General features: G+C 38.9%; 1 protein-coding gene across 3 annotated transcripts in view; it reads left to right on the top strand.

Annotated features, from left to right (window-relative positions):
* Positions 1-4,892: 4,892 nt before the first annotated feature.
* larp4b (La ribonucleoprotein 4B) overlaps positions 4,893-27,972 on the top strand; it is a 55,128-nt gene continuing 32,048 nt past the window's right edge. For all 3 annotated transcript variants that reach the window (XM_067606724.1, XM_067606723.1, XM_067606722.1), the window contains exons 1-3: positions 4,893-5,655; positions 11,072-11,205; positions 27,127-27,280. In XM_067606724.1, the coding sequence (XP_067462825.1) occupies positions 11,125-11,205; positions 27,127-27,280 (235 nt within the window). In that variant the 5' untranslated portion in view covers positions 4,893-5,655; positions 11,072-11,124. The remainder of the gene's footprint in view (positions 5,656-11,071; positions 11,206-27,126; positions 27,281-27,972) is intronic.

Genomic DNA, 27,972 nt, shown 5'->3' with positions numbered 1-27,972 from the left:
AAATAGTAATGTTTTAAAAAATAATATGAAGGAACTCAAAACCAGCTTTTTTGGAGAATCAAATATATAAAGCTTGCCAAGCAACACAACAATATTCAACAACATATTTTTACCATCTTGATAACCCCAAATAATACTGAGAGGGAATAAAGGTAAAAAGATTGCTTGTTCAGATAACCAATTTGCCGCCTGCTGCCAAAAGGATGCAACAACTGGACAAAATAAATGCATAATATCCTCCTCCTCATTGCCACAAAGTCCACAGATATTATCCTCAGTTATTCTCCATAATTTAAGCATTTTTCTTGTCGGTAATATCTCATAAAACATTTTAACTGGAAGGCCCGTAAACAAGTAGAGCAAGATGACGAGTAAATAGATCTAAAAGTGTTTAACCAAAAGGAAGAGGAGTATCAAACACATCTTTCCAATATGTTAACAGAGAGTTTTACACTTCCCCAATCATTTGTAATTACTAATGCAAGGGCGACAAACACCTATATTATCCCCAGAGTTTTTAATCAAAGTTCTCCATAATGAGGGGATTGTGGACAATAGCTGCATATATCAATACTTTGTACATATATCCCCATATTTTGAAATTAAACAGTCATAGGTCAGAAAATCTCCCTTGACATCCAATATATCATTCACCAAAAAATGTGATTAAATACAAAAAGAGGCCAGCATACAGGTTTATTATCTATATATATATATATATTCATTTAACCATAGCAACTGTTGTCTCACCTCTACTGAATTTTTTGGTGGAAGAGACTGAAATTGAAACCACAAGGACATTGAATTCATAAATAAATAATAAAATTGTATAACCCATGCTAACAATTAGAGAAAGAAACATAAGAATCAATTTTTGGATCATTGGAGAGGGAAAGTAATCTGGTGTGGAGACGTCAATGCACAAGGTATAATATGGGCGAACCAAGAAGATTCAAATGGAGAAATTATAGAAGAGATAATGGATGAAAAAGGAGCTGCTGTGGTTAAATGATGGTTCAGGCACCAGGATGAATTTGATGAGGTGTGCAGAGTCAGCAACTGATCTCACACTGGTATCACAATCTTTGGCTGGAATAAGTAGTTGGAAGGTATTAAATACATCCAATATCTGTTAATATATGATATAGAGGAATAGAAAGTGATGTAGAACAGGATGAAAGAAATAGGAGATGGAAATTTGAGGAAAGTAGATTGGAGCAAGTTTAAAATATCAAATGAGGGGAAACTGAAGGATTTAAATATAAATCAGTAAGTTAATCAGTAGAATTATATTAGGAGCGATTCCAAAAAGAAGCGGTAATAAAAGGAAAAAGTTTCAAAGTTTTGAAAAAAAAAACACTGTGTTTTTGATTAATTATAAGAGAAAGCAGGCTGGAGTGAGGAATATAATAAAGAGGTGACTCATCAGGTAGAAACACACCATTAGAGAGAGTATGGGGTATGATTAAAAGATTGTCTGGTAACAGGAAAGAATATGGATATCCGATAATGAAGGATGATGGAAATATAATGATAGATAATAAGGACAAAGCAGAATTATTGGCACAGGCCTTTGTTAAAGTACATTTGATAGAAAATTTGAGTAATAAAGAAAAAAAGAGGGAGAGAAGGAACAATAGCAAGACACAGAAGCACTGCAGGATGTAAAGGAACATGGAAATACAATTAATATGATGTTTTCAAGAAGTGACAGAAGTGAATAATGCGTTAAAGAAATCTGGAAAGACAACTCAAAGGAAAGATCAAATAAGCTATTGTATGTTAATTAATCTTAGTGATAGGAATAAAGAAGTATTATTAAAGTTGTGGAAAGAATCCATAATTGTTCCGATCTGTAAACCAGATAAAGATCCGAGCTCGGCAGAGAGTTATAGACCGGAAGCTCTAACGTCTCATGTAGGAAAACTCATGGAAAAAAATGATTAATGAAAGGTGATTTATTATCTAGAAATAAAGGGGAATTAAAATGTTATCAAAGTGGATTTAGGAAAGAAAGAAGCACAATAGGAAAGTGCATGTTAACAAAGAGAGTGTAGTTGTGGTAGCAAATGATGTGATGTGGAGAGAAGGATTAATAGTCAAGTTGAATCAAACAGGAATAAGAGGAAAAATGTATAGATGTATTAAAAGGTTATTTTAACTTGATAGGATGATCTCAGTAAGAATAACCAGTGCTTTTAATTTGACAAGTTTACATTATTAATTTCTAATTGACATTGTGGGTGTATATGATGTGCTGTTGTGTGTAGCTTTGTATTTTGTATTTTGTATTTTGTATAATGTGTTCTGTGTGTTTTTTGCTTTGTACTGTTTGTTGTTGTGCCGTTGTAAATTAGCATTGAGCTAACTCTGGTACAGTGCATCTTTTATGTTAAAAACGTACACTGTCCCATAAATAAATACAATACAAAAAAAGATTTTAGTGGGAATTATTTAATAGAAAATGCAACTCCTCAAGGTAGTATAGTAAGTCCAATATTGTTTTCAAATATGATAAGTGAAATATTTAGCAATGTAAATAAGTGTATTGGGGTCTCATTGTATGCAGATGATGGTGTTGTGTGGAAAAGGGGACAAAATACAGAGTTCATAGTTAAAAAGTTACAACAAGCAATAGAGAAAGTTGAAGCACTGGAACAAGGTTTTAGATTTTCAGTTGTAAAGGTTTTTTTATGAAAAAGAAAATAGATAATCAAATCAATCATAAACTATATGGAGAAAACTTAGAAAAAGTAGATTGTTTCAAGTATTTGGGAATTTGGTTTGAGAAGAAGCTCACTTGGAAAACACATTGAAAGAATTGTAGGATATTATTATATGTTTGAGGGGCAGAGAGTGAGAAGCAAATAGATCTGCTTTGAAAACTACATATATTGATTTAATCAGGTCAGTTCTTTATTATAGATGTATATTCTATGAATCAGCATCAAAGACAGTGATAAAAAAGTTGGACACAATCCAGTATCAAGTTTTGAAACTGTGCTGTGGGGTCATGAACTTCAGTACCAGCTTTACAGGTGGAAATGGATGAAATGCCTTTGAAAATAAGAAGAACACAGTTAGTATTAACGTATTGGCCAAACTGAAGGAGACATAATGAGAATCATCCGGCTCAGTTTATTAAAATCATGTCAAGAGAAGGAAAAAGGACAGACAAACAGTTTTAGTTGGACAATAGAGAATAAGTTCAATGAGAGGAACAGCTGATAAAATGTTAAGCCGTTCTCTATTGTCCCACCATGGACTCTAAAAGAAGTTAGAGTCGATTTAAACCTGCAAAAGAGGGAAAAAGGAAAAAAAATTCAGTAAATACATCAAAGGAAATTATTCTGAATATGTTTAAATATATACAGATGCAACTAAAACATTGGACAATAGAGTGGTGTTACCCCGAACCCTTATCAGTCCACCATTGACACAAAGTAAAACTCTATCAACACCTTTTAAAATACCAAAACCATAACATAAAAACAGATAAAACAACCAAGACACTAAATAAAATCCCAGGCTGAGAAGCAGCAAGATCCGCAGTCCACAAACTAGAAGCCTGTCCTTCCAACGGGAACCTGGAGCATTTAAACACGTCCTCTCCTGGGCCAGTTGCACCTCATTGAGGACTGATCCTCAATTAGGACTGACCCGGGCGGAGCGAGAGACAGAAGAGGAAAAAGGACGAACAGCACAGGGAATACATACAGCGGTAACAGTGGCTACTCTGCTTGCTTTCCAGCAGTGCTGTAACAAGTATTAAATACATGCAGTCAGATACAAGGCAAGATATAGAAGTCGACATAGCTCAAAAAATATTCAGAATTAAGAGGGCAGGAAATAAGTATGGCAGTAAAATATATCAAAGCTGAGGTTAAAAATATAATCAAAAAGGAAATTAAAAGAAATGGCAGGAAGAGTGGGATAAAGGAAATAAGGGCCAATATAACGACAACATACAAGGAGGATAAATGAGAGGAAGCAATAAGAATAGAAAGGAGAAGGACATTATATCAAGGATGAGGTTTGGTCACACCGGTCTGAACACTACATTAATTATCATGAATAAGCTAAAGGTAGGTGTGAACATTGCAGACTACAGGAAACAGTGGAGCATGTATTTTTATACTGTCCTAGATATCAACAAGAGAGACAGACACTTAAAATTACACCACAAAGGAATCACATGACACTTGGTATTAGAGAAATGTTGCAGAGGAGTTGTAGGGTACAGGGCTATTTTCAGATTTATAGAAAACAAAGGACTTAATAGGATAATTTAATATAATAGAACAGTGCTTCCTAACCTTTTTGGCCTGTGATCCCCTTAAAATAAAGCAAAGTCTACGTGGGACCCCTCATCACATGTTGCATTGTCTACCGGTAAAGTTATTGATTACTGATTTTATTCATCAGTTAATCGTTCAAGTCCAAGGTTGCATCTTCAAATGTCTGGTTTTGTGACTAACAGTCCAAATCCCAAAGATATTCAGTTTATCATCATGTTCGACAAAGAAAAGCAATAAATAATCACATTTGAGAAGCTGAAACCAGCTAATTTTCTTTCATTTTTGCTTTAAAAAATGAATAAAATGATTCATTAATTATCAATATAGTTGCTGATCAATCTTCTGAACCTTGCAGCTCTAGAAAGAGGACTTATTTTGTTTTATTTTAATAACTTTTAGAGGCTTGAGAAGGTAAAACACAGTAATCAACAAGAAATAAAGCAAAAAAATTAGAAGAGAGTTTGGAAAAAAAATACCAACCTATATATTTTTTCTGTATCCAATCCTGTTTTATCATCTCGCGACCCTTTTAATTAATCCAGCGACCCCTTGTGGGGGTCCCGGCCCCCAGTTTGGGAACCACTGTAACTGTTCTGTAACTGATCCACACTCCTTTACAGAAGGTGGCGGTAATGCGCCTATAAGCTAATTACTAACCGCCGTTAAACAACAACAGAAGAAGAAGAAGAAGAAGTCTGACTGGCCCGTTTCCTGAGTGATCCCTCCGCCTCCGAATAGACGATCTTTGAGCTGCACACGAAAGGGAAAGCAAAGCGACTTCTCCATTCCGGGATCCTCTCTCGTCTTCAACAGTAATGAGTGTTTGAGCGATCGGAAGCGTTTTAAAAAGACGAGTCACGTTTTACTCCTCGGTTTTTTTTTCTCGGTCGGTGTTAGATTCTGTTTTTTTCCCTCCCCCTCCCGTAGAGACGTTGCTGTTGACCGTGAGGAATCTGCTTCGCGTGATCTTTTTTTCCCAGCCGCCAGATTTACATCGAGTACACAAAGTTGATCGGGCAAGCTAGCTAGCTAGCCACGTAGCTAACTTGCTAACTAGCTTGCAGTGCTGATCCGGGAGTGTGTGTTTTTTTTAGCAAACATTTTTCGGGGGCGTCGTTTTGTCAGTTCACTGCTTACTCGTCTTGGCTATCTCCCCTGAAAGCTGAAGACTATTTGCGGCTTGGTTTAGTGAGGTAAACCGGTTGTTCCCAGCTAGCGTGCTCGATATAGCCTGCTAGCTAATACCCTGCGTATTTAGCCTGGAAGCCAACAACTGAAGGCCTCAGTCAGCCTCCAACACATATCAGCTGCAGCTCACACCAGAGTACTTGCATTGCCGTGCAGTCAGAGTTGACAGGTGAGTAAAGAAACTGCTTTTAAACTTATATAACATAAGAACAACAAAGCACACTGGCTCCTGTAAAGTCAGGTTAAGTTAGTTCTCCCCGTGCTAACTAAATATTAGCATGATTCAAACACGATGGGGGGTTGGTTGGGAGGGGATCCGCGAAATCACGCCGGAGGTCGCCATCTTTCATTGGATACTGCTGCTGCTGCTGCTGCAAGCCAGCTAACGAGACATGGCTGGTACTTTTCTACCCGATCTGTTGTTTGTTTACAGCTGAAACGCTTTTGCTGTTGGTCGTTTATGACCCCGCATGAAGCCCCCCCTCCCCTCCCTCCGAAACCCGCACTTCGCTCTCATTAAGTGTTGCTCAGCCACGCAGGAGTGTCGCTGTGAATGCATGGCCCTTGGCATGGGCATGGCATGTGAGCTGCAGCCCTTTCATCGGCTGTGTCAGCTGCTAAATACGCCTGCATTGCGTCTTCGGTGGAAGTTGCAGCCTTTCTGACTGCTAAAGTTGATCATCTCAGCTTATTCGGATGGAGACAAAAACACCGGGTTCAACACGCCCACAAGGGACACGAGAGATGCTGGGGTGACCATCCTCCACCAGCGGTAACCCACCCGGCTAAAAATAAACTCGTTGGCCCCTCTGTTGCATTTTTCACCGGTACGGGTTGAACCTGAGGCTTGTTTTGAAACATCACAGGCAGCATTTGGGTTATAAATCACCTCTTGTGATGATGCAGGATGGACACAACGCAGTAGAAGAAGAAGAAGGAGGAGGAGGAGGAGGGAGGGAGCAGAACTGAGCAAAGTGTGTGTTTTGGTTCAGGCCTTGTCTAGACGTTATGATTGACTCAGTGTATCTGTTGAGGAAATGACGTACTGTGTCCAGGGTCAGTGTTTTTATGGGTATATATCAGTTCAAACTTCGTTGTGAATGTTGTCAGGAGCTCTGTGATCAAACTCTGCACCTGTATTATGTAAATTGTGAGACTTACAGTGCAGTTATTTTCTCAAAAGAGGTAGAGGTAGATTATGTGTTTGTGAAAGGTGTTAACATGACATTGTGGTAGGGCATGGCGTATATTGTTGTGCTCTGGTTGTGTTGGTGTGTCAGGATCAAAGGGTAAACCACCTCGGTTTAAGATGAACTTTGTGCATTTTGACTTTCCCCCTGAGTTATACGAAAAAGGCTCTATAAGCACAGAGAGTTGTAGGAGTTAATCTAACTCATCTAGGAGGATATAATCCCTCATCATGAAGCTAAAAAATGGAAAACATCCATTGTGTTTACACAGCATATACATCACAGCGGCCTTATAGTTTCCAAAACACAACTAAGTGTGAGGATTTGCGGCACAGTTTGACGTGTAGGGCCCAGAGCAGATCAATCTGAGGGTTTATTCTTAATGAAAGAAGCTCGTTTGCCAAGTAAGGTTATAGATGACACACAGAAATGTTGGTGGACAGACCCAAAGCCTTAAAGGTTCAATATTTTTCAAGTCTGTCTTAGAACATCACTCAGGTCCCCAAATGAACACTGAAACATGCTGTAATCATCCCTCCTGTTCATACTGACCTATCCACAGTCCTCCTCCTGTGCTGAAATGTATTAAAAAGTTTATCTGAAGCTAATATGAAGCTTCAGCATCCAAATGAGTCAAATCAAGTAGATATCTTTCAACGTTACAGTCTTTTTAGTGCCAAAGTCCCTCTTTTTGTTACTAAACTTCCACCGCAGCTCAACAGAGAAACACTGTCCGAGGAAACACAAAGAGGGAGTTTGATGCTGTAAAGACTGTAAATGTGTCAGATATCCACTCGATATGACTAACTCAGACTGCTGAAGCCTCATATAAGCTTCACATCAACTTTTAAATGACTGTGTGGACACACTGTGGATTTTGGCCTCCATCATTTACACTGAAACCACATTTGAAGGATCTTTTTAATGGTCAGTATGAACAGGAGGAAAACCTCTTTCACTGCTCATATAGACACCTGACTGCTGGTTTAAGATACACTTGGTGAACCTGTCCTTTTTAAAAACCTGCTTGTGAAACCACAGAAACATTTAACATATCACCTCAGCCTGTTATTCATATTGTCGGCTATGCTGTGGCTGGAAAAAAAAACCACAAACACACAAAAGTTTATGGTACATTTCAATTGGTAAACAGCTTCTAAACAAATGTTAAACGTTTATGACAACAGCTGCTTTGATAGCTGACTAGAATTGATAGATAGTTGTGTTTAGCCCCATTCATTGCAGTGGCATGACACACACACACACACACACACAAACACACACACACACGCACCCCATGTATGGGAATCAGTATGTGGCTCAAAGGTCATCAGCTTTACAGCCATGCCATTCTTTTTCTGCTTTGTATGCAAACACAGCGAGGGCCCGTGTCAGAGACAGGCGCCCGATTGTTGGGGCGGATTATCACTGCTTTACAAGCGGCTCCAACAGGACAGAAAAGAAGGTGTTTCCAGTGATGTTTGGACACGGTGGAGTCCTCCTCCTCCTCCTCTTTTTTTTTTTTTTTTTTTTTTTTTTTTTTTTGTGCAATGTGTAACTGTTGAAGTCAGATATAGTGGAAGTGATTAGCCAATCACATAGCTGATACTCAAACAGCTGCATAAGAGATAAACAGATACACTAAAGTAGAAAAATGTCAGTCACTGTGTGGATAAGAATAGATTAACTGAGGGTTGTGTGGGGGTTGATGATCAGTTAGTCGAATGACTGGCTGAAAGTTCATCAAATTTCAACATCTGAGTAAACGGCTTTTCTTAAATCTGAAAATGTTTTTTTTTTACAGGCTGCTTACTTGGGCTGTAGCTGAAGATTATTTTCATTATCAATTTATCTATCTTGTTTTTTTAGATTTTAAAATTTGGTCCATAAATTGTCTGAAAAGCTCTGAGAAGTTTAGTGACATAAAACACAAAGAAAACCAGCAATTATTCACATGTGAGAAGCTGCAACCAGTTCATTTTTTTTACATAATTCTTGCTGAAAAAAATAACTTAATCGATGATAAATCAAATCTGGCGTTGAGTATTTTTCTGTCGGTCAACTAATTGATTCATCAGCTAATCGTTTCAGCTTAAACTTTATGAATCTGATTGTTATTCACCATCATTGTTATTTCATAAAGGTTTATTTTATAAAGGTATATTGAGCAGAAATTGATCATAAATAGGTCTAATTGTTGCATCTTATTTTCTTCTTCTTGGCACAGTGTGAGTCAAGACTTCCTTTAAATATATCTATAATTAAGGGGTTATATATATATTTTGAGTTATTAAAATGTGCCAAAATCAAATGCAAACTTCATATGAGTTGGATTTTTAAAAAAAAAAAACAATTTGCTGCACAAACACTGTTGCTAATTATCGTCGTTCTTTTTAATAGCTTTGCAGCTAAGCAGCCGCTCATTAGCAACAATCTTCGCACATTTTTCTTCACTTTGTATCATGTGAAACACATTCAGAGCTCATCTGACGGCAGCAGGACTCAGTTTACTGTAAACTAATAAACAGGAGGGAAAGCTGCATCTTTTTGACGAGCCGGGACATAAAAATTTAGGTGTAAAACCTCAAGTTTTTATTTTAGAAACTTGGGGATCTTTCAATAAAATTCAGTAGCTTGACTTCTCTGTAATGAATTTGACCACAAGAAGGTGTGTTCACTTTTTTGTTTTAGTAGGAATTTGATTTGAGTAGCTTTTATGAAGCTTGTATTAATATCTGTAAGTCTGTTTCTATCATTAAACATGTTAAACTTTGTGTTAAGCTGTCACAATTATTTTTATGTGGGTTTATTTGGCAACAGATATCGTATATTGTTTATTAAACAGCTGCATTGTTTCAATAAACACAGTGCAGCTGATGTAGAGTCAGTAGTCGAGGCCGTTTGTTGGGTTGTTCCTGTTATGGGTTTTAAAATCTGTTAAACCTGTTTAACCAAATTTAAACACCCGTCTACAGTGGGTGGCAGAGTGGTAGAATAGATATGTATCCTTCCTAGTTATGTCCCTTCTCTCTCCCCGTAGATTGCAGGTTGAATCAGACTCACATATATTTTCTTGCCATCAGTTTGAACATTGTCGTATTTTAACATAATGGAACCGGTTTGGCGAGAGTTGCCACGCTGCGGCTAAATGTGACGCGGAGCAGAAACGGAGACGGTTGAATGAAATGTACATGTCGTCTCTGACAGGTTATTAATTTTAATAGCTGCTGAGTGCCGGGAAGATGTGTATGTTTGGATAAATATCACGGAGCAGCAAACCTTTCTAGAGATGTTAACACTTGTTTTACTTGTGGATAAATTTGTTGTTTTAAGATTTTGAGCTGCGTTTTAAATTATAACTCAATAATGTTTTGTTTTACTTTTTTATTGTATTCAGTATAACATATAGAGCTGTAACAATTAGTCAATTAGTCGATCATTAGAACATTAATTGGCAAGTATTTTAATCAATTAAGTGTTTCCATCATTTTTAATCCACAGAATACCAAACATTTTCTGCTTCCAGCTTCTCAAATGTGATCATTTTAAAGCCACAACAATCAGTCGATCAACAGAAAATTAATCAGTAAATATTTTAATAATCAATTATTACTCATTTTGAGTCATTTTTTAAAAAGAAATAATAATAAAATTCTCATTTCAGCTTCTTTAATATTAATATTTCCTGGTTACTTCAGTCTTCTGTGACAGTAAACTGAATATCTTCTGGTTAGAGGCCGTTGGTCGGGACAAACAAGAGGTGCATGCTGGGTAACAGTTATCGTCGTTCTCACCATTTTCAGACATTTTATCGATCAAACAACTAATTGATTAATGGAGGAAATAATCAACAGATTAATCGATGATGAATACTACTGTTCTTTTTTCTTGTCATATGACAGTTAATTGAATATTTTAACATTTTATACTATTGGTCAGAAAAAACAAGAACATTGAAGGCTTCATTGTTGCCTTACAGATATTGTGAGTGCTGGTTTTTCCCACTATTTTAAACGTTTCATAGATTAAATGATTCATTTAGAAAATAATTGGTAGATTCCTGGATAATGAACATAAGTCTGCAGCTCTAATAACATCCAATATTCTTTACACAAACTGGCGATGTGACGTTTCTATGAAAGAAAAAAAAACATATTTTGTGTCGTGATGGTTCTCAACAACTTGTGTGTTTTTATTTATTTATTTGTCAAAGTTCAGCGGTCCTTGGCAGGCTTCGGTAGAGTAACTGTCGGACACTGCCCCCCCTGCCCTTTTTCCATCCTGCAAGTGTTAAGAGTATTATGCTGCACTTAAGTGATAACCATCCGTTCTTCACTCTCTCTCTCTCTCTCTCTGTCTCTCTCTCTCTTGTTTGTCCCTTCTGCCCCCCCGTAGCTTCTTTGGTGACACAGAGACTTCTCCCTGAGGAGCCAAGAAGCAGACGGCTCATGACTTCTGACCAGGACACAAAAGTTGTCGCTGAACCACAGGTGCAGCAAGTACAAGAGGCAAAAGAGAGCTCTCATTTGGTAAGTTTTTATATATTTATATACACGTGTACACACTTTTTTTTTTTTTTTTTTTTCAACCTTCTCAATATATCTGAGTCATTTTTCCAGTGACTGTGAAAATCCCAGAAATGTTCTGAGGGTTTTTGTTTTGCAGTTTGTTTCAAGTGTTGTGAAATTTGTGGAAAGTCCTGAAGATTTATTGTAAATGTCGTCATCAAATCCTGAACAAATTGGCAGATTAACTTTGTTATTCTTCAGTATTGAAGTTAAACTAAAAAGTCTTAGTTTTTGATTGTTTTTCTCTTCAGGATGGGTGATGTAAATAAAATCCTCTTTCATGATAGGTGAGATTTTATATTGTGACATCGATACATATCATGAAACGGTTCGTTTTCTAGAAAAGTTGTTGAGAAATTGTTTATTTAAATTATATTTAGTGTATTTATTTAATGTTAATGTAAGTTAATTTGCATGTCCGTCCATAGATGAGCTTTTGAAATACAGAGAACTCAACAAGACACAATGATACAGTTACAATCAAGCACCATAAAAGAGCTGCAACTAATGATTATTTTCATTATTGATTAATCTGCTGATTAATAGGTTAGTTGTTTTCGCTATAAAATATCAGAAAATGTTGAGAAATGGCTGTTGTAGTTTCTCTGAGCACACGGCGACATCTTCAAATGTCTTGTTTTACACTTAACTATCCTCTACAACAACAGTGGTCCCCAACCCCTGGGCTGCGGACCAGTACAGGTCCATAGGTCATTTGGTACCGGGCCTGATCTGTGTGAAGCACGGAGTAGACTGAACATAAGCAACACACTTCAGGTGTCTCCCGTCACCCCTAGATGGGACCGTATGGTTGCAGAGAAACCAGCTCAGGGCTCGAGTTGTGTTTTTCATGCATGTTATATTTGTTTTTGTGGTGTATCTTATTTTGAAGGCATGTTTAAACGTTACCATAGCGACCAGCGAGCCTGGGGGGGGGGCAGAGAGGATGTTACTCATGTTATGTTGTTGGTGCAACGTTATGAGGACGCTGCTAATAAAGTTGCATACAAGTACAGAGTGGATTCAGGTTTATTATTATATTTAGAAAACACCACAGTTTTTATGCCGTATCATTTTAGTTTGTTGTATTTATCCGCCGCAATTCCAAAGGCAGGTCTGTGAAAATATTGTTGCAAAAAAGGTCGGGGACCTCTGCTCTACAAGACCAGACGTGTGGCATTTTTGCTTAAAAGATGACCAACAGTTGCTGATTTATTTTCTGGGTATCGACTAATCGTTGCAGCTCTACATAAAACTCATTGACAAGCTCCAGATGCGTTCATGACCACATGACTGATCCCTCTTTTTAAAAAAAACATGAGTTTTAAATGAGTCCAGTCATGATCTAGTTTGAGCTCTGAGGATCTGAGGATGAGGAGATCCACACATTGATTCCCTGAACAGAAAAAAGCCATCTGTCCAAATTAGGTTTTATGAAAGGACACCTCAGAGTTCCCCGTAGACTCACCAGGTCACTGAGCCCCTGAAGAACCAGGTCATTTAAGGCATGTATGGACGGAGATTAATATCATTTAAAATTAAGAGTGTGGCAGTGATGAGATCTGATCAACTTCCTGTGCCAACATTTTAACTGTACTATTAACTTAAATGTGAAGAGATGAGACGTTTAAAGGATACATACCTCCAATATAAATTATTACAGTATCCACATATCGCCCATCCTCGTATATGCAGTTATGCAGCGACATTACAGTCAAATTTACTATGAAATCATGTTGAAAACAAGGAATTAATTGTAAAATATGTGGCTTTTTCTGTGATCTGGCTTCTGTTATTAGACGCTCTGCCCACCACCTTTTAGTTGACTCCATTGATCTTCCTCTATTGATCTTGCTTACTTATCCGTCACGTCGGTGTCACCCAGTGGGACGTGAGCTGTCTGCTGTTTGTATCTCGTCCTCAGGCGGTCACCGTGTGTGTTTTTTATTAAAGCCATCTGCTCGAGGGGGGGATGACTCCGATGCATCAGAAGTTTAATGATTTTTTTTTTTAGATGTTGTCGGGTACAACAAATTTCCCAATATGGGAGGAACTTGATCGGACACACACACACACACACACACATACACACACACACACACAGTGGATTACTTGCATTGCTTTGAGATTGTTGGCATTCAGTCGACACTCTTAACTTAAGTCTTAAGACTGAATTAATGAGTTTAACAGTGAAATTAACTCTGGTGGACATTTATCTCTGTATACACATGCATGCTGTGTGGCTTCATAGGTTTCTGCAGATGGTCAGTGGTCAGACAGCGTTGTATAGTGTCGCTTTTTACATTTATGAGAGTAGCTGTATGTTGGTTTTTGTCTAATTCTATCTTGAGGATTTGTCATTTTAACCGTCTTCCTTTCTAAATAGGACTAAAATGAAAACAAGCTTTTAGCTTTAGTCTGATTTTCATTGTTATCTATTTTTATTTTACGTCAGCATTGAGTGTTTACAATCTTTTATTTACATTTTATTCAGAGCTGCAATGATTACTCGATCAACAGAAAAGGAATCAGCAACTATTTTGAAACCAATTAATCATTTTTTAGCATTTTTAAGAAAAAAATGCTAAAATTCTCTGGTTCTCTCAGTTGTTTTAGTCCTATATGACAGTAAACTGAATATTTCTGGGTTGTCGACTGCTGGTCGGGACAAAACGAGACATTTTAAGTTGCATCTCGGACTTTGGGAAAAAGTGATCGACATTTGTCACAATTTTTTGACATTTTATAGACAAAACAACTAATCGATTAATCTGGAATATAATTGAAAGATTCATCAATAATAAATATAGTTGGTAGTTGCAGCTCTTCTTCTTCTCATTCTTCTTCTTATTCTCCTTCTTCTTCTTCTTCTTCTTCTTCTTCATAGTGAGACAAGACCTACAAAGTGAAGTAAGACAGGATGTAACATGCCTAACTTGAAGACTTTGTCATCTTTCTATCTAATGAAGACTTCAGTAGAAATTAAGCATTTAGCTTTATTCTGATTTAATCCTCGTTAATTTTATGTCAGCAGTTAGCAGTCTTATATTTACAGTAGGATATTGCTAACTCTGCCAATCTTTGCCAGTTGCTGATAATTTTGAGAATGAAACTTGTTCAGATCTTGCTGATGTTCTCGTGTTTGTAGCATTTAGCAGCTAGTGGTATAAAACCATTGCAACATGAATGTGGTTTGCAGTTCTTGCATCACCAGCAATGAATACAGAGGTTGGACAGAAGATGTAGCAGATAATAATAATACTAATAATAATATGACTTTAACATGTTTGAATTCAAAGCCAAAGTTATATTTTTTGTTGTAGTTTGTATAATCAGAGTTGTACCAACTACTTGGATGATAGTCGGTTCCTTTTTATAAACTGGCTGATTTAATACTCACCATCATACAAACCACAACCTGCTTTTGACCGGAGTTGATTTCTCACACTGATTATGTATAACGGAGAACCGCTCGGCAAAAGAAACAGGAGGCAGAATAAGAGGCAACTCTTGTAACTAAATAACCGTGACCTCTTTTTCTTTTTTTTTTTATTTCTCTCTTTTCATGAGCCCGTAGTGGCCCTATTGATCATAGGCATGACATTTTGTTCCCTGTTGAAGCGTGAAGGCCAGGCCTGGAAAACAGAGCGGTACATCTTGGGTGCAGTAGAGCAACAGCAGCAGTCGAGGTTGGATTCCCATGCCTTCATTGGGTGTGACGACACAACATAATACACTATCAACTAAACAAACTGGAGCTCAGACTGAGGCCTTGTTAGGAGGAGTGTTGGCTGGGTTTGGATGTTGTCGCTTCTTAATTTTTAGCCTTTCTCATCCCTCGTTTACAGCTCCTTTTGTCCTGGTGTTTGACAGACCTTTTGTGTTTTTTTTATGCTCCAATCCCTCTCATCACAAAATCTGTTGTTTGTTTTTTGTCCTCTGCTTTTCCTCACATTGATTTGTGTTTGTTTTTTTGCAGTGTATACTTTATTTTAAGGCTGCTACTCTTCATCATTCATTCATTCATCTGGAGATTCTTTTTTTCCCCTTTGATAAATCTTTTAGTCTTTATAAAATGGCATAAAATAGTGACAAATATCCACATTTTCCACCAGACTTGTCTTTAAATTGCTTATTTTGTCAGACCAACAGTCCAAAACATTTAATTTGCTATCATAGAAGACTAAACATGTAAATATTCACATTTAATTTTCACATTTTTAAAGGAGTTATTAATTTATCAAAACTGTTGCCAATTTATTTTTGATCAACTAATTGTTTTAGCTCTACCTTATTTACAAAGCAGATAAGAGCTGCAATTAATTACTATTTCTATTGTCAGTTGTCTCTGTTTCCAATTAATTAATCCAATGTTTATTATACAAAGGCAGAAAATGTATGAAAATGACCGTCACAATTACCCTAAAACTCCACAGCGACGTCTCAAATGGTTTTTATTCGACACACCAAAGAGACAAAAGTAATAAATCCTCATATTTAATAAGCTGGAACCAGCAGATATTGGGTATTTGTCCATTTTATTCTCTAAATGGATCAATTGATTACTGTTATTTCAGCAGATTGTGCCGAATCGAGAAGTGAAGCAAGAAATTCTGCTGTGTTGACATTGGTAAACCAATGGGAACAACAACTGGTGAAGTTCAGTTGAGGTTAATGCTGTTTGGTCTTATGATAAACGCCACTTTCAGAAAAACAAAAAGTCCACACAATGCTGTTCCTCCTGCTGTCGAGACCTAGACGTAGAATTACCTCCGAACAGAGCGGAGCCCCGACGGCTTTGTCTACACCATTTTATTATTGTGTTTCCCTTTTAATACGAGGGCGGCTGCCAAAGTTAATTGCAGGTTGTCTGCATGTGTGTGTGTGTGTGTGTGTGTGTGTGTGTGTGTGTGTGTAGTACGCGGAGAATGTTTTACATTTTTTGGCTCGTTGAAGGGACGATGGTTAAGGATTTTAATGTAGTGGTTGAGGAACTTGATACCAACCACAAGACAAAATACCTCAGGAATTTATGTTCTCCTATTTCGCTAAACCCTTTAGCAAGCAACAAAACATGAGTGGCAGTTTATTATAGATGTAGGGAGAGTCTTGAGGGACCGCTACAATCTGCAAGGTGAGGATCACATGACGGATGGAAACCGGCCCAAGTTGTCAAGGAAGCTAATTTGCTGTTAGCCTTGCTAGCTAATTGGCTTTTACTGTAGAAGGTAAAACAATGAAAAAGCACATAACACAACTGTTTCATGTTGTTTCACCTTTTATTTGATTTGGTCAAAGTTATGATTCAAAGTGTAATTAATGAAACAAATGTAAAAAATTCTGATTATTGGAGAAAAAACTAAGAATTTGTAGCCAATTTATCCAAAAAGATTTCTGCATTCTGTGTTAACTGAGAGTTTTCCCTCAAATCCTTTAACGTGTGGATGGGAGATGATGTTGTCATGATAAATAATGGTTAATTGAAATTGTGAATTGAGTTGTACCTGCTTTTGAAGAGACACTCAACCATGTTAGCAAAATTAGTTTTGGAGTGTTAGTGTAGGCGTTGGGTCTCCAGTTATAGATGCGTGTCAGGGGTCACGTTAACTGAAATCCTTCCATCAGTGGTAAAATATAGTGAAATTACGTAACGCTGTGACAGTGGTCTGTATGTTGCAGCTTTGTTGGACTCTGCATAAGAAAATAACATCAAAAACATTCATATTTTGGAAATGTGTGAATTTTTCCTGATGAAATTGATCACTTCATTCCTGGAGTGCAAGAACTTTGCAGTGAGTTTATTCTGCTGGCTGTTAACAGTTACATTTTGTTTTTTTAAAGGCAGAGTAATCATTTTAAGGGTTATACTTGCAGGCTCTTTGGACTCATTTTCACTCGTCATAAATTTATTTCCTCTGTGGCAAAAAAAACACCTTACACGAGCCTTCAGAAACTCCTTAACTTTCCGGCCGGGTCGATTGACTGTAACACACTCACTATAAACAGACTTTTAGGCAATTGCTAGCCTAGCAACATTAAAGCTACAAACAACCCATAACGCAACACTCTTAAGGAGTCAGTTTTACACTTTATCCATTCAAAAAGAATATCTGATGTTAGGAACACTTTTTCAGACGAATTTCCAGGAGAAATCTCTTATATTCTAACCAATATAGTAAACTTTTCGGATACGTTTATTCCTGTAGTTTATTCTTTATAGCCTCTATATTCTAATATTCTTTATTCCAGTGTTGCCGTTAAGAGGCCGACTTTGCAGCAGGAATATCAGTCAGCGTTCGACAGGCACGTCAGTCTTTATGTCAAGCCTGTGTAACGTGATTGTGTTACCGCTGTAATGCGGTAACTGCGACAGCTCTTAGTCTCAGGTATTTAACCTCTGTTGCGTCGTTATCAAGGTCATTTATACCACTTGGTTCGTTAACGCTCCCGGCTGTTGTGACGACGGTCGTTAGCATCGTCGGAGTTGTCACATGAGGCCAAATTATGAACGGTTGTTAAATCTCTTGGGAAGAGATGAAAGGACGGCGTTGTAGGTGGAGGGGATAAGTGAAGTCGTAGACCTTCGTCTCTGTTGAGGGAAGGTTTCTCTACTCAGACGTAGATCTCCTCCCTCACTCCTCTTCAAGAGAAGGAAGATAAAGTGTTCAGTCAGGTGTGGACGGTTTACCATAAGTGCTTTACATAGTCCGACAGAGTGTGTCTGAATTGTTCTTTATTTTATCTGCCAGTTAAACCACAGTGAAATGACTTCCGGCCCTCAATGAGTACGTTTACATGTACACTAATATTCCACTATTATTCCAAATATGACAACATTTTGAATTTGATAAACAGCATATTCCGTTTGGATATCCCGAATGTAGCATTTTCTGATTAAGCCATGTGGGATATGCTGGTATTATTCATGTTTTAGGAGCATTCTTTGGACGTGTATACAGCACAGTCGGAATATGCGTCTCAATTGGGGGGTTTTTACCACAGTTTGCGACACACGTCCCTCTCGCCTGTTTACCCCTGCGCAGGCAAAATGACACAAACTGGAGCAGGAAGGCAGACAGAGGAGAGTTGTTCAGTTCAGGGCAGGTCGGAAAAGCAGCAGCAGCAGCAGCAACGACGGAGACGGAGAGGTTTAGTTATTATCCTGACTGATGGCGACGACTCGGCGTGATGCACCAAAAAAACACTCAGCGGTGTAGTAAATATCATGGGACAACCGAGGGACTGGATGTAACTATAAATTTCTAATATCAGTCACATCACTTTATAAATATCAGGCTGCAGCGGCTCACTAGTGTTTTTCACCTCTCGCTGGTTTACTTCACTGCCTGCGGAGATCTTGCCGTTCCCACCGGAGCAGAGAGGGAAACCCTGAAAATGCTCCTCATGTAAACAGGAATATTAGTGGAATATTCATTTTCATTAGCCATGTAAACAGCTTAGTAGGAATATTACCTTTTTGGGAAATAAGGGCAAAAAACATAAGTCGTCAGTCATTGCTTCACTTTGTCCTCAGACGTTGAGGTGAAGTTAAACAGGTCAATAAAACCGGAATTGAATAAAATATTCCCTTCTCTCTCTCTCAATCCAACTGGTGGAGGCAGATGGCCGCCCACCTAGAGTCCGGTTCTGCTTGAGGTTTCTTTCGTTAAAGGGGAGTTTTTCCTTCGCCGCTGTTGCCAAGTGCTTGCTCATGAGGGGAACGTTTGGGTCTCTGTAAATTAAAGAGTACAGTCTAGACCCGCTCTATGTGAAAAATGCCCTGAGATGACTTCTGTTATGATTCGGCGCTATATATATATATATATATATATATAAATACAATTAAATTGAATTGAGTGGGTTTGATTTGTAACTTTCTAGGCAGGGAAACTGAAAGTAAATTACAGACTAAGATCATTTTCTTCTGGTTAAAATCATTTAGACAGTGAAGTCTCACTGAAACCTTTAACTTGACGCTGTTCTCTGTGTACAGATATGATGAACAGATGTAGACTTCAGATTAAAACTCACTGACTTGATGCGCTTTTTATCTTGTCAGCTGATGAGGTTAGACAGTTTACAGAAGAAACAGAAGACTTGTACTGTATATCTAGTTAGTGCCTGAGTTTTTTAAACTTTTTGCAACCATTTTCACCATCAGTTTCACCCAGAGAACAAACTACAAGCAGGAAGTCTGTCAGGGATTGGACAGTTTTTTACCTTGATGTCTTTCTATTGGCTGCTTCACACTTGTCATGAGTCTCATGGGAAGTTTAAACTAGAGTCAAGGTATTTTACATCCCCGGTGGTTCAGGAACACGTGTGAAGACGTTGCAGCTCGGTGTGGAGCAGCGAGCCGTGCAGCTCGTTTTTAGATGCGAACGATCATTCGCTCTGATCTTGATTACTGAGTGTATTTGGTGGTAAACAGGAACCAAGATTTGACTGCGTTTAATTGATGCATGATGACAGATGTCAGCGTTATTATTATTATTATTATTGGCTGGTAATGACTAACTGCATCTCCCAAAAAGCAAACTTGTCATTTTGCACTCTGTACCACCAAATTAACATAATGCATTATCTATGCATGGCTGCTTATCCAGGGGAATAAGAGCAGTACATCACCCAAAAAAAAAAAAAAAAAAAAGTGACACAAGAATGCAAAAGACTTTAGATTACCAGCTGCTGTTAACCCTTTATCACCCAACTGAACCTAAAGCTTAAAGATCAGTTTCTTTAATGTCTATCAAGGATAAACACTCACATATCTGTTTAGAAATCATATAAAAAAGAGAGATAGTTATTATAAAGTAATCTCTTCTTCATAATTACAGGTCAGTCCATGGTTACAGTGGAAACAAGAACTACTAGTAGTAATTCAGAATGATTTTCCACGGCTCAGGTTCATCAAAATGTAAACACATTCAGGCTAAAAACCCAAATGCAGCCCAGCCCTTCTTTTTTTTTTTTTTTGGTAAGGTGAGGCCAGTTTATTTGTGTAGCACATTTCAACAACAACAAGGCAATTCAAAATGCTTTACATAAAACATTAAAAGCATTAAGACAAAGTGCAAAAGAAATACATTATAAAAGGACATTTAAATACAATAAAAAGTAGTTATTAAAGAGTTAAGAGAATAGAAAATACAAATAAGCTAAAATAGAACAAGACAGTGCAAGAAATTAATCAAAAGCCTTAAATTTGATTTAATAAAAGGCAGAAAACAGAAAAGTCTTCAGCCTTGAGTTGCAGCAGACCTGCAGTTTTCTGACAGTTTGTTCCAGATAAAAACTGAATGCTGCTTCTTTTATATTTAGTTTCAACTTTGTCCTGCAAACTGTTCTCATATTGGCGACGTTCAGACTGGCTGAACGTTATCACAACAACAATAAAGTTTGGACTCTAAGACGATCAAGCATTTGGACTTTAAACCACAGAGATTCAAGACTTCCTCACTTGTTTTTGGGTTGTTTTTTTTTTTTACTGGCGTTAGCTAGCTAAATGTGTCAGGAATACAGCATACTTAGATTGAGTCGCAAGGTGGGCAGTATGGGTGGGTGATGTCTTAATTTATTCATGGCTTTAATTGGCAATCAAGTGGGTTTTTTTGGCCCCGGTACTGTCTCACAGCCCACTGGTCGGGAATCATTCTTAGCACATGTATAATAATACCGCTCACATCAACTTATCAGGAAAAAAACAAAATATGGCTACCTAGTTAAGACATGTAGTGACTATGCCAGTAAATAAAGGGAGTAGAAATAAAGAGGAAGTGCTATTCACGCTACGTTGATTATTCTTCTTTGTTTTCACTCACGGACCTTCCTGTGTGGGGAAACGCTGCATACTGTCCCCGCTACACACTCCTTCATTCATTTGCATTGAGTCTTTTATGGCTTATGATTCTGCACCACCCTGCAGGTTTGATTGATGGTAGCACATGTGACACCTTTTGTAGAGACTGGCAGGGTAATGTGCAGTCACCAGGGTGGGATATTAACACCAGCCAGGCAAAAATCCCCCCCCAACCCCCCCTTTCTGCACCAGCCACTTAACCAACTGTCCCTTTTTTACATTTCTAGTTCTTTGCTAAGAGAAGATTGTTGGATTGTTGGCGGATTGTTGTTAGATATGTAAGCTAGATCATCCCCCAGTGGTGTCAAGCTTGTCTCTCCCTGAACAGTATTTTGTGCCACTGTCTTGGCGTAGACTTCGGGTGACTGGTTTTCCTGGCTCGTGCTGTTACATGCTTCGAGGTCTGGGATCGGAAATCAGTTTTACTTTTGTTTGGCACCGGTAGTATGACTTGAGGAAAGTATTCAGGATCCAGATCGTTCCCTGTTTTGGTCACGCTTATGTTTCAGTGCAGGCTTCTGCCCTTTAAATCAAGCTTCTTGGATTGGGTGATGATGCCTCTTTGTATTTTTAGAGGGAAATCTTTCTCGGTTATGCTGTTATACTTCAGCTTGCTCTCTCTCTCTTCTAGCAGCGATGGTTAATCCTCTGCTGCTGCTCGAATGCAGAGGAAATGCAACGTTGGAATTGAGAGAGTAATAATCTGCCCGTCGTAAAGAAAGCGAGCGCAGGGATGTGTCTTCATGTTTCCCCCTGATGGGTTTCAATCAACCTCTTCAAATAGGAAAGAATGTAGGACTGAGGAAATGGGTAAGAAGTGAGCGGATGGCCTTCAGGCAAAGAAAAAGTTATTTTTCCTGAGTGCTCCGAAATTAGGAAATGGAAAGAGCCTGCTGTCTTTTTTCCACTGTCATTTACACATGCTCAAGATTGGAAAGAAGATTGGCAGCGAAGAGGACGGGGCAAAAAAAAACCTCCCTGTCGACGGAGTCCAGTGGGCTAATGCTTCAGGCTGTAGGTCTCATTACAAGACAGGATTAGTGGTGGGAAAAGTGGTCGGGAGAACCGAAAGCCTTCCAGGGTTGAATACACACAGTTCAGGATGTCAAAGTTACTGAGCAAAGAATCTGAGAAATTATAGACACACATTTCCAGCTCTGAAAGTCATAAAATAATGAAGGTGAAATACATAAATCAATGCATCTCTAATGCACACATTGAAGAGCTTCTTGTGCGTGACCATGACAACAGCAGAAGTTCAGAAACGCTCGTTTCCTTTCTCTGTCGGCTGCTCGCTGCACGTCTCGTGAGCTGAGGAGACGAGGAGGGTCGACATTAGCGTGGTCTCTGCGATCATGTTGTGTGTTGTTAGCCGGGTTGCTAACGTTAGCCACAGGGTTCGCCTACTTTCAGGAGTCACCTGACGCTGGTTTAGTTTGTCTGGAGTGTCAGTGAGGCTACGCTAACGCTAGCTGCTGGGTTAATAAATCCTTCCAAACTGTATCCTGCCTGCTTGTTAAACCACAAATCTCATTTTCTGTTTTCACATGTGTTTAAATACAAAAGATGCAGCGTGTGGAGGATTTTTGTTTAAAGGCAACGTTGACGGAGCTGATGGATGAGTAACCAAAGTAAAGGAACAAGTAATATAACACTTGCCCAACCCTGCTCTCAACATGACGTCTTATTTGTGTGTTTTATCAATCCTGTCTTTTAGTCTTACTCCATAATGACATTAGAATTAGTTTTCAGGCAGATGCAAATATACTTAATAAGCATATAAAGCAAATATCTTTCCAAATGTTCTCCCAGGGCAGTATGTCCCTTTCTCTATCCACACAATCTTCTGACCTTTTTATCCTGTTTGCATCCTTGTTAAATTAAACAATTAATAATTAAGTATTAGTAGCTTGGCAGGATTAAAACATCTCATTTAACTAAGAGCATCCAGTACATCTTCAAATAAGAGATATTGAGATAGTAAATCACCTTTTCTGTGAAAATAATACATTAAACAGAATCGTTTTCTTTTCATCTAATTAATCTTGTTTACTCCCAAATTAAATTGGTGCCATAGAAACACAAGCCCTGGTGCTACCAAACCAGTGTTTCCACCTCATTCCTTATTCACACACACACACACACAGAGTGATACACCATATGCTTTGCACATATGTGTTAGAAACAAACCAGATATTGAACATGACCTATTTATAGCCGCGCATATTAAATCAAATCAGTTACGGGCAAAAAGCCAGAAAGAAAGAAAGAAAGAAGTTTCAAACTGGACTCCAGCTGGGATCAGATCCTCAGATCATTCGGGATTCGTTACTGTAACAATCAAGCTGCTGTTTAATGCATTCGAAGGAAGAAAAAAAAAAGCTTTGTGTATTAATGCAGAAGTAAAAAATATCGAGTCAGAAACAAAAATGCTGAGTTTCAACCACATCAGAGGAAACTCAAATCCTCAAAAGATATTCTCAATTAAATTAAAAATAGTCCGTCGTCTTTTCCTTGCTGCTGCTTTTTGTTACGTCACACCGATACCTAACAACTCCAGCTGGCTAATTATTGCACAACATTAGCAACCGAAAGCACAACTTCACATGACACATTTGTTTAACCATTCACTGCACAGATGGCCAAATAGATATGCAGCGTTGGAAGTCCAACTTAGTGCCTTGGCTTTTTATTTTTATTTTTTTACTTCTTAAGTGAGAATACTGAACATGTTAAAAAATGTGTAACACTTACAGTTTGTGCTGTGTGACATCAATGAAGTGCATCACAAAAATATTGCTGTTGGGGAAACTTTTTTTTTGTGCCAGTTTCTGTTTCAATTTCTAAACGTAATCAACCTTTCATCTCAGTCTATTTTAACTCATATAGTTGAGACAAAAGTTTTCTCAGGAGTTGATGGAGACCAAACAGAACTAAAAGAAGAGCGAACATGACTCCAAACTCTTCATTTTGGATCTTCACAACAAACATTATATGCTAACATGTTAGCCGGATTGACTTTATTAGATGATATGTCCGACTTGTTTCAGTGTGGCCCAAAAAAGTGATAAATGTAGCTCTCATAACTTCTTTTTTATTGTATAGAAACCTTCCTTTGGTAAAAAAAGATCCTGCTGCAAGTTGATAAGAGGTTTAAAATGCTCTTCACTAGTTCTGTGAAACCTTTTTATTACAGTAAAACTCATTATACATGTCCCTGGGCGGTTCACATACTTTCTCATTCAAGCAAATATGGAAGGTGTGTCCACACTTTTAACTGTATGTCTTTGCTGTCATAGCATGACTTGAGGAAAGTGCTGTTTGATCAAAGGCCTTATCAATAAATGCTGTTTAAGCACCCTTCAGCTCAAAGTTTCTTTCTCTGTTTCAATGCTGAATTCTTAATACTTCATCACCCTCTGCTGTTGATGTGGTATTAGCCTAATGGTGTAGTAGTGGTCGCTCCTGGTGAATCATTTCGCGGTGTTTGTGATGCATTTGACTGCTGCAGCTCTCATCTGGGCCCGCCGTCTCCTCCGGCTCTGTAGCTGTCAGAGAGGGAAGAAGAGCCTCAGGTCCGCAGACAGACAGATAGACAGACAGACAGACAGACAGACAGGCAGACAGACAGATAAATCCAAATTCAGCTGGTTTTTGTTGTTGTTGTTTTCTCCTCCTAAAGGACTCTCACATGTCTGCCTCCTCTGTCTGTCTTTCTTTCTTTCTGTCCGCCGCTGCAGTTTATTGTTCTCACACCGGCCTCGATGACACCGACAATAACTCGTCTCCGTCCGCGCGGTTTGTGATGAATCACACACACCCCCCCCACACACACACCCCCCCCCCACGGAAAATACATTCTCAATCAGGGACGCAGCTAACCTTTTCCTCCTCTATGAAGGGAAGGGAACATTTAAAAATTTTTGAAAGGTCAAGCGGTGCCCAGAACGTACACTTCCGGTGATGTCAGCCGCAGTTTCTATGGCAGCCAGCTCGGACAGGAGTGGGAGTTTTAGATTAGTGCAGGGCTGGATTATTAGCAGAGGCGGGGGTGTGTGTGTATGTGTGTGTGTCTGTCTGGCCAGACACATCCCCAAATGATCTCGTAGTGCAACGTTTGTGAAATACGACCCAGGAACGCTGCCTCTCGCTGCTTTTTTTGTTTTGCTTTTAACAAGCCAGCCTTATCTCTCCGTCTTACCTCATTTCTCTATTCTTTCTTCTGTGTCTGAGACTTAATTCTCGCCGCTTCTTCTCAAACAAGAAGAAGCGAGTTTTCCCAGCCTTTTTCTTTTTTGCCTCAGCGGCTCAACTCGTTAGCAGAATAATCTATTAAAACCGAGGGGTCAAGAGGGCTGATTTAATTTGAGCAATGCCTTAGGGTTGATTTAGCACACTGATCCCCCGGAGCAGGCTCTGTGTGAGCTCAGGTGTGCAAATCAACACACACACACACACACACACACACACACACACACACACACACCCTTCTTACAGCTCCGGCGTTCGAGCAGAGAATGACTCAGTGCAACAGGGACAAAACAAAAGCAGAGACGGCTGCTTAACGGGAGGCAAGACAGCCAGTCAGCTTCTGCAACGTCAGCCTAGCCCACCGGGGTAGCGGAGCCTCGCTGCTGTCATCAAATTTGTCGAATCAACCACCCAGCTGCTCGGATCAGAGGGGCCAGACGGAGCGTGGCAGTGGCTGAGATTTGACGGAGGTGGTGGGGGGGGGTGGGAGAGAGACGGTGATGACTTTGAGAGATGCGGTGCTGATGCTGGTTGTGGTGGTTGTAGTGGTGACTTCACTTGAAGGAGCCCGGGTTATGGCTTAAGGCATAAAATGTTGGCCATGAATCTTCCTCTTCCTGCCCGCGGAGATACTTAGACTCTTGTTTATGTGTGTTAATCATGGATTGGATGCAGTGGAGCTTTATACCGCTGCCGACAGGAAGCACCTGGCCCGCTATGCCCCAGGACTTCAATGAAACGCTGGCTCTGACCACGACTCTGGGCTACAGCCTGTTAGCCTGTGAAACATGCATGCTGAACTGCTGCTTTGATCCTGTGAGTATGTCCGGCAAGCAGCGGGGCTTTATGGGCCTGATTCCTGTCAGCTTGTACCACTGTTTCTGCTGTTTTTTTTTGTTTTTAAAGCAATTCCTTTCAAAAGTTGTTGGTGTGAGGAGTGGTCGTACAAAATGATCGTCTGTTAAAGGATTGCTTTGGCTCAAGACAGAAAAATCCATAGAATTAATGACATTTCTGTAGGTTTTAATTATGTTTCCCTTATCTATTTCTGTTACAGATTGCTGCCTCTCTATCATTTGGAGCAGTGCTCAGTTTTGCACATTTATAAAAATAAGTTATTAAAGCACTGCATGATAAAGGGAAACCTCATTTATTTGTGCAAAATTTGTAAAATGTAATGCAAATGTCATTTCCTGCCTGTATGACAGTCAGATTAGCAGAGAGGAAATTGTTTGTTGCCGTCAATTAAGTGTTAAGTTCTGATTCCACCGATTTTACACATGGTAGTCTGTTCACAGAGGAGAGCACTACTGCATATGTGTAAAAAGTTGTGTAAAGCGTTTTGTGGCTCCAGAGGGAGCTGTTCTGATAAACTGTGATGTCACTAGTGTGCTACTAGCATAGCACAACCAAACTCTCCCACTGAAATGGACTCTGGCTGAGTTGGATTGTGGGTAATGTGGCTGCCAGGTTTTAACAAAGAGGAAGAATGTGTGGCCTAAAAAAAAAAGAAAGATGTTACCTCTGGTTCTGCTGCATCGATTTTTAGATCGTCCATTGTGAATCTGACCATATTAATAAGAGTGCAATGCTACATCATTGGAGTACTCACTGGTTTCACTGGTTTCCTTCCTCATGTCACTAAGCTGATGCAGGTTGTCAAAAAGCAAATGCAACAGTGTTCTGCATGAGTCTTTCTTGTTTTACTCTTTAAGTTCCTGTCGATATGCATCAGCTGACATCTCTGACCAAACTCTGTATTCTGTTCACAGGAATCCGCCAAGGTTTCAGACCTCAACCCCAATGCGAAAGCATGGGCCAACCACATGTTTAGCCTGGACCCCAGCGGGAGTGCCGACACCACAACTGCTGCCTTGCAGCCATGGAAGGAAGGCTGCGATAGTTCGGCCGACCCCGGCCCAGAAGGTCAGCCAACCATGTGGGATGACAAATATAACGACCGCTTCTATACTTAGCATTGGTGTTTTGGCCATTATAGGGAATTTAATTAATCTGCAACACACACATATTTGCATATAAAAGTGATCTGAACACACACACATATACATGTATATAGACACAGATATAAGTAGGAGGCACTTAAAAAAAGCAGCAGGCAGCTTAGACAGCAGGATGACACTTCTAATAATGGGCTTTTGTGCCTTTTAATGCCAAAGTATCTAATACATCTATTAAGTTTTGGTGACATGTTATGCCCCAAAGCCAACTGAAACATCAGGACCACTTCTAAAGTAAAGTAGATAAATACAGTTGTAAAAAAACAAAAAAACATTTTCTGTCCTACGACAAGTAAACTGAAACTGAATGAAAATGCAGAAAGTTGCCGTTAAAACACTGAATTTGTGGTATACCTTTAGAAAAAGTCGATGACTTTGTCTTAAAGTAGTTAAAGTTGAAGTTTAAGAACTTGAAGCGGTTGTGGTGTCAGTGGGAGATGAAACACTGGGTCAGTTGGATTTTAAGCATTGAAAGGAATTAAACCGAATAACTGAACAGAGTTGAAAGTGTCAGTTGGTTTTGTACAATGAAGGCAATTAAGCTGTTTGTGGGATTTGGAAAAGCTGAACAGAGTAAAAGGGCCAAGTGGAGTTTTATCA

The sequence above is a fragment of the Thunnus thynnus genome, chromosome 12 (genome assembly GCF_963924715.1).
Source record: "Thunnus thynnus chromosome 12, fThuThy2.1, whole genome shotgun sequence".
NCBI lineage: Eukaryota > Metazoa > Chordata > Actinopteri > Scombriformes > Scombridae > Thunnus > Thunnus thynnus.
The sequence above is the reverse complement of the archived record's forward strand: the minus strand, read 5'-3'. Positions and strand labels throughout refer to the sequence as shown.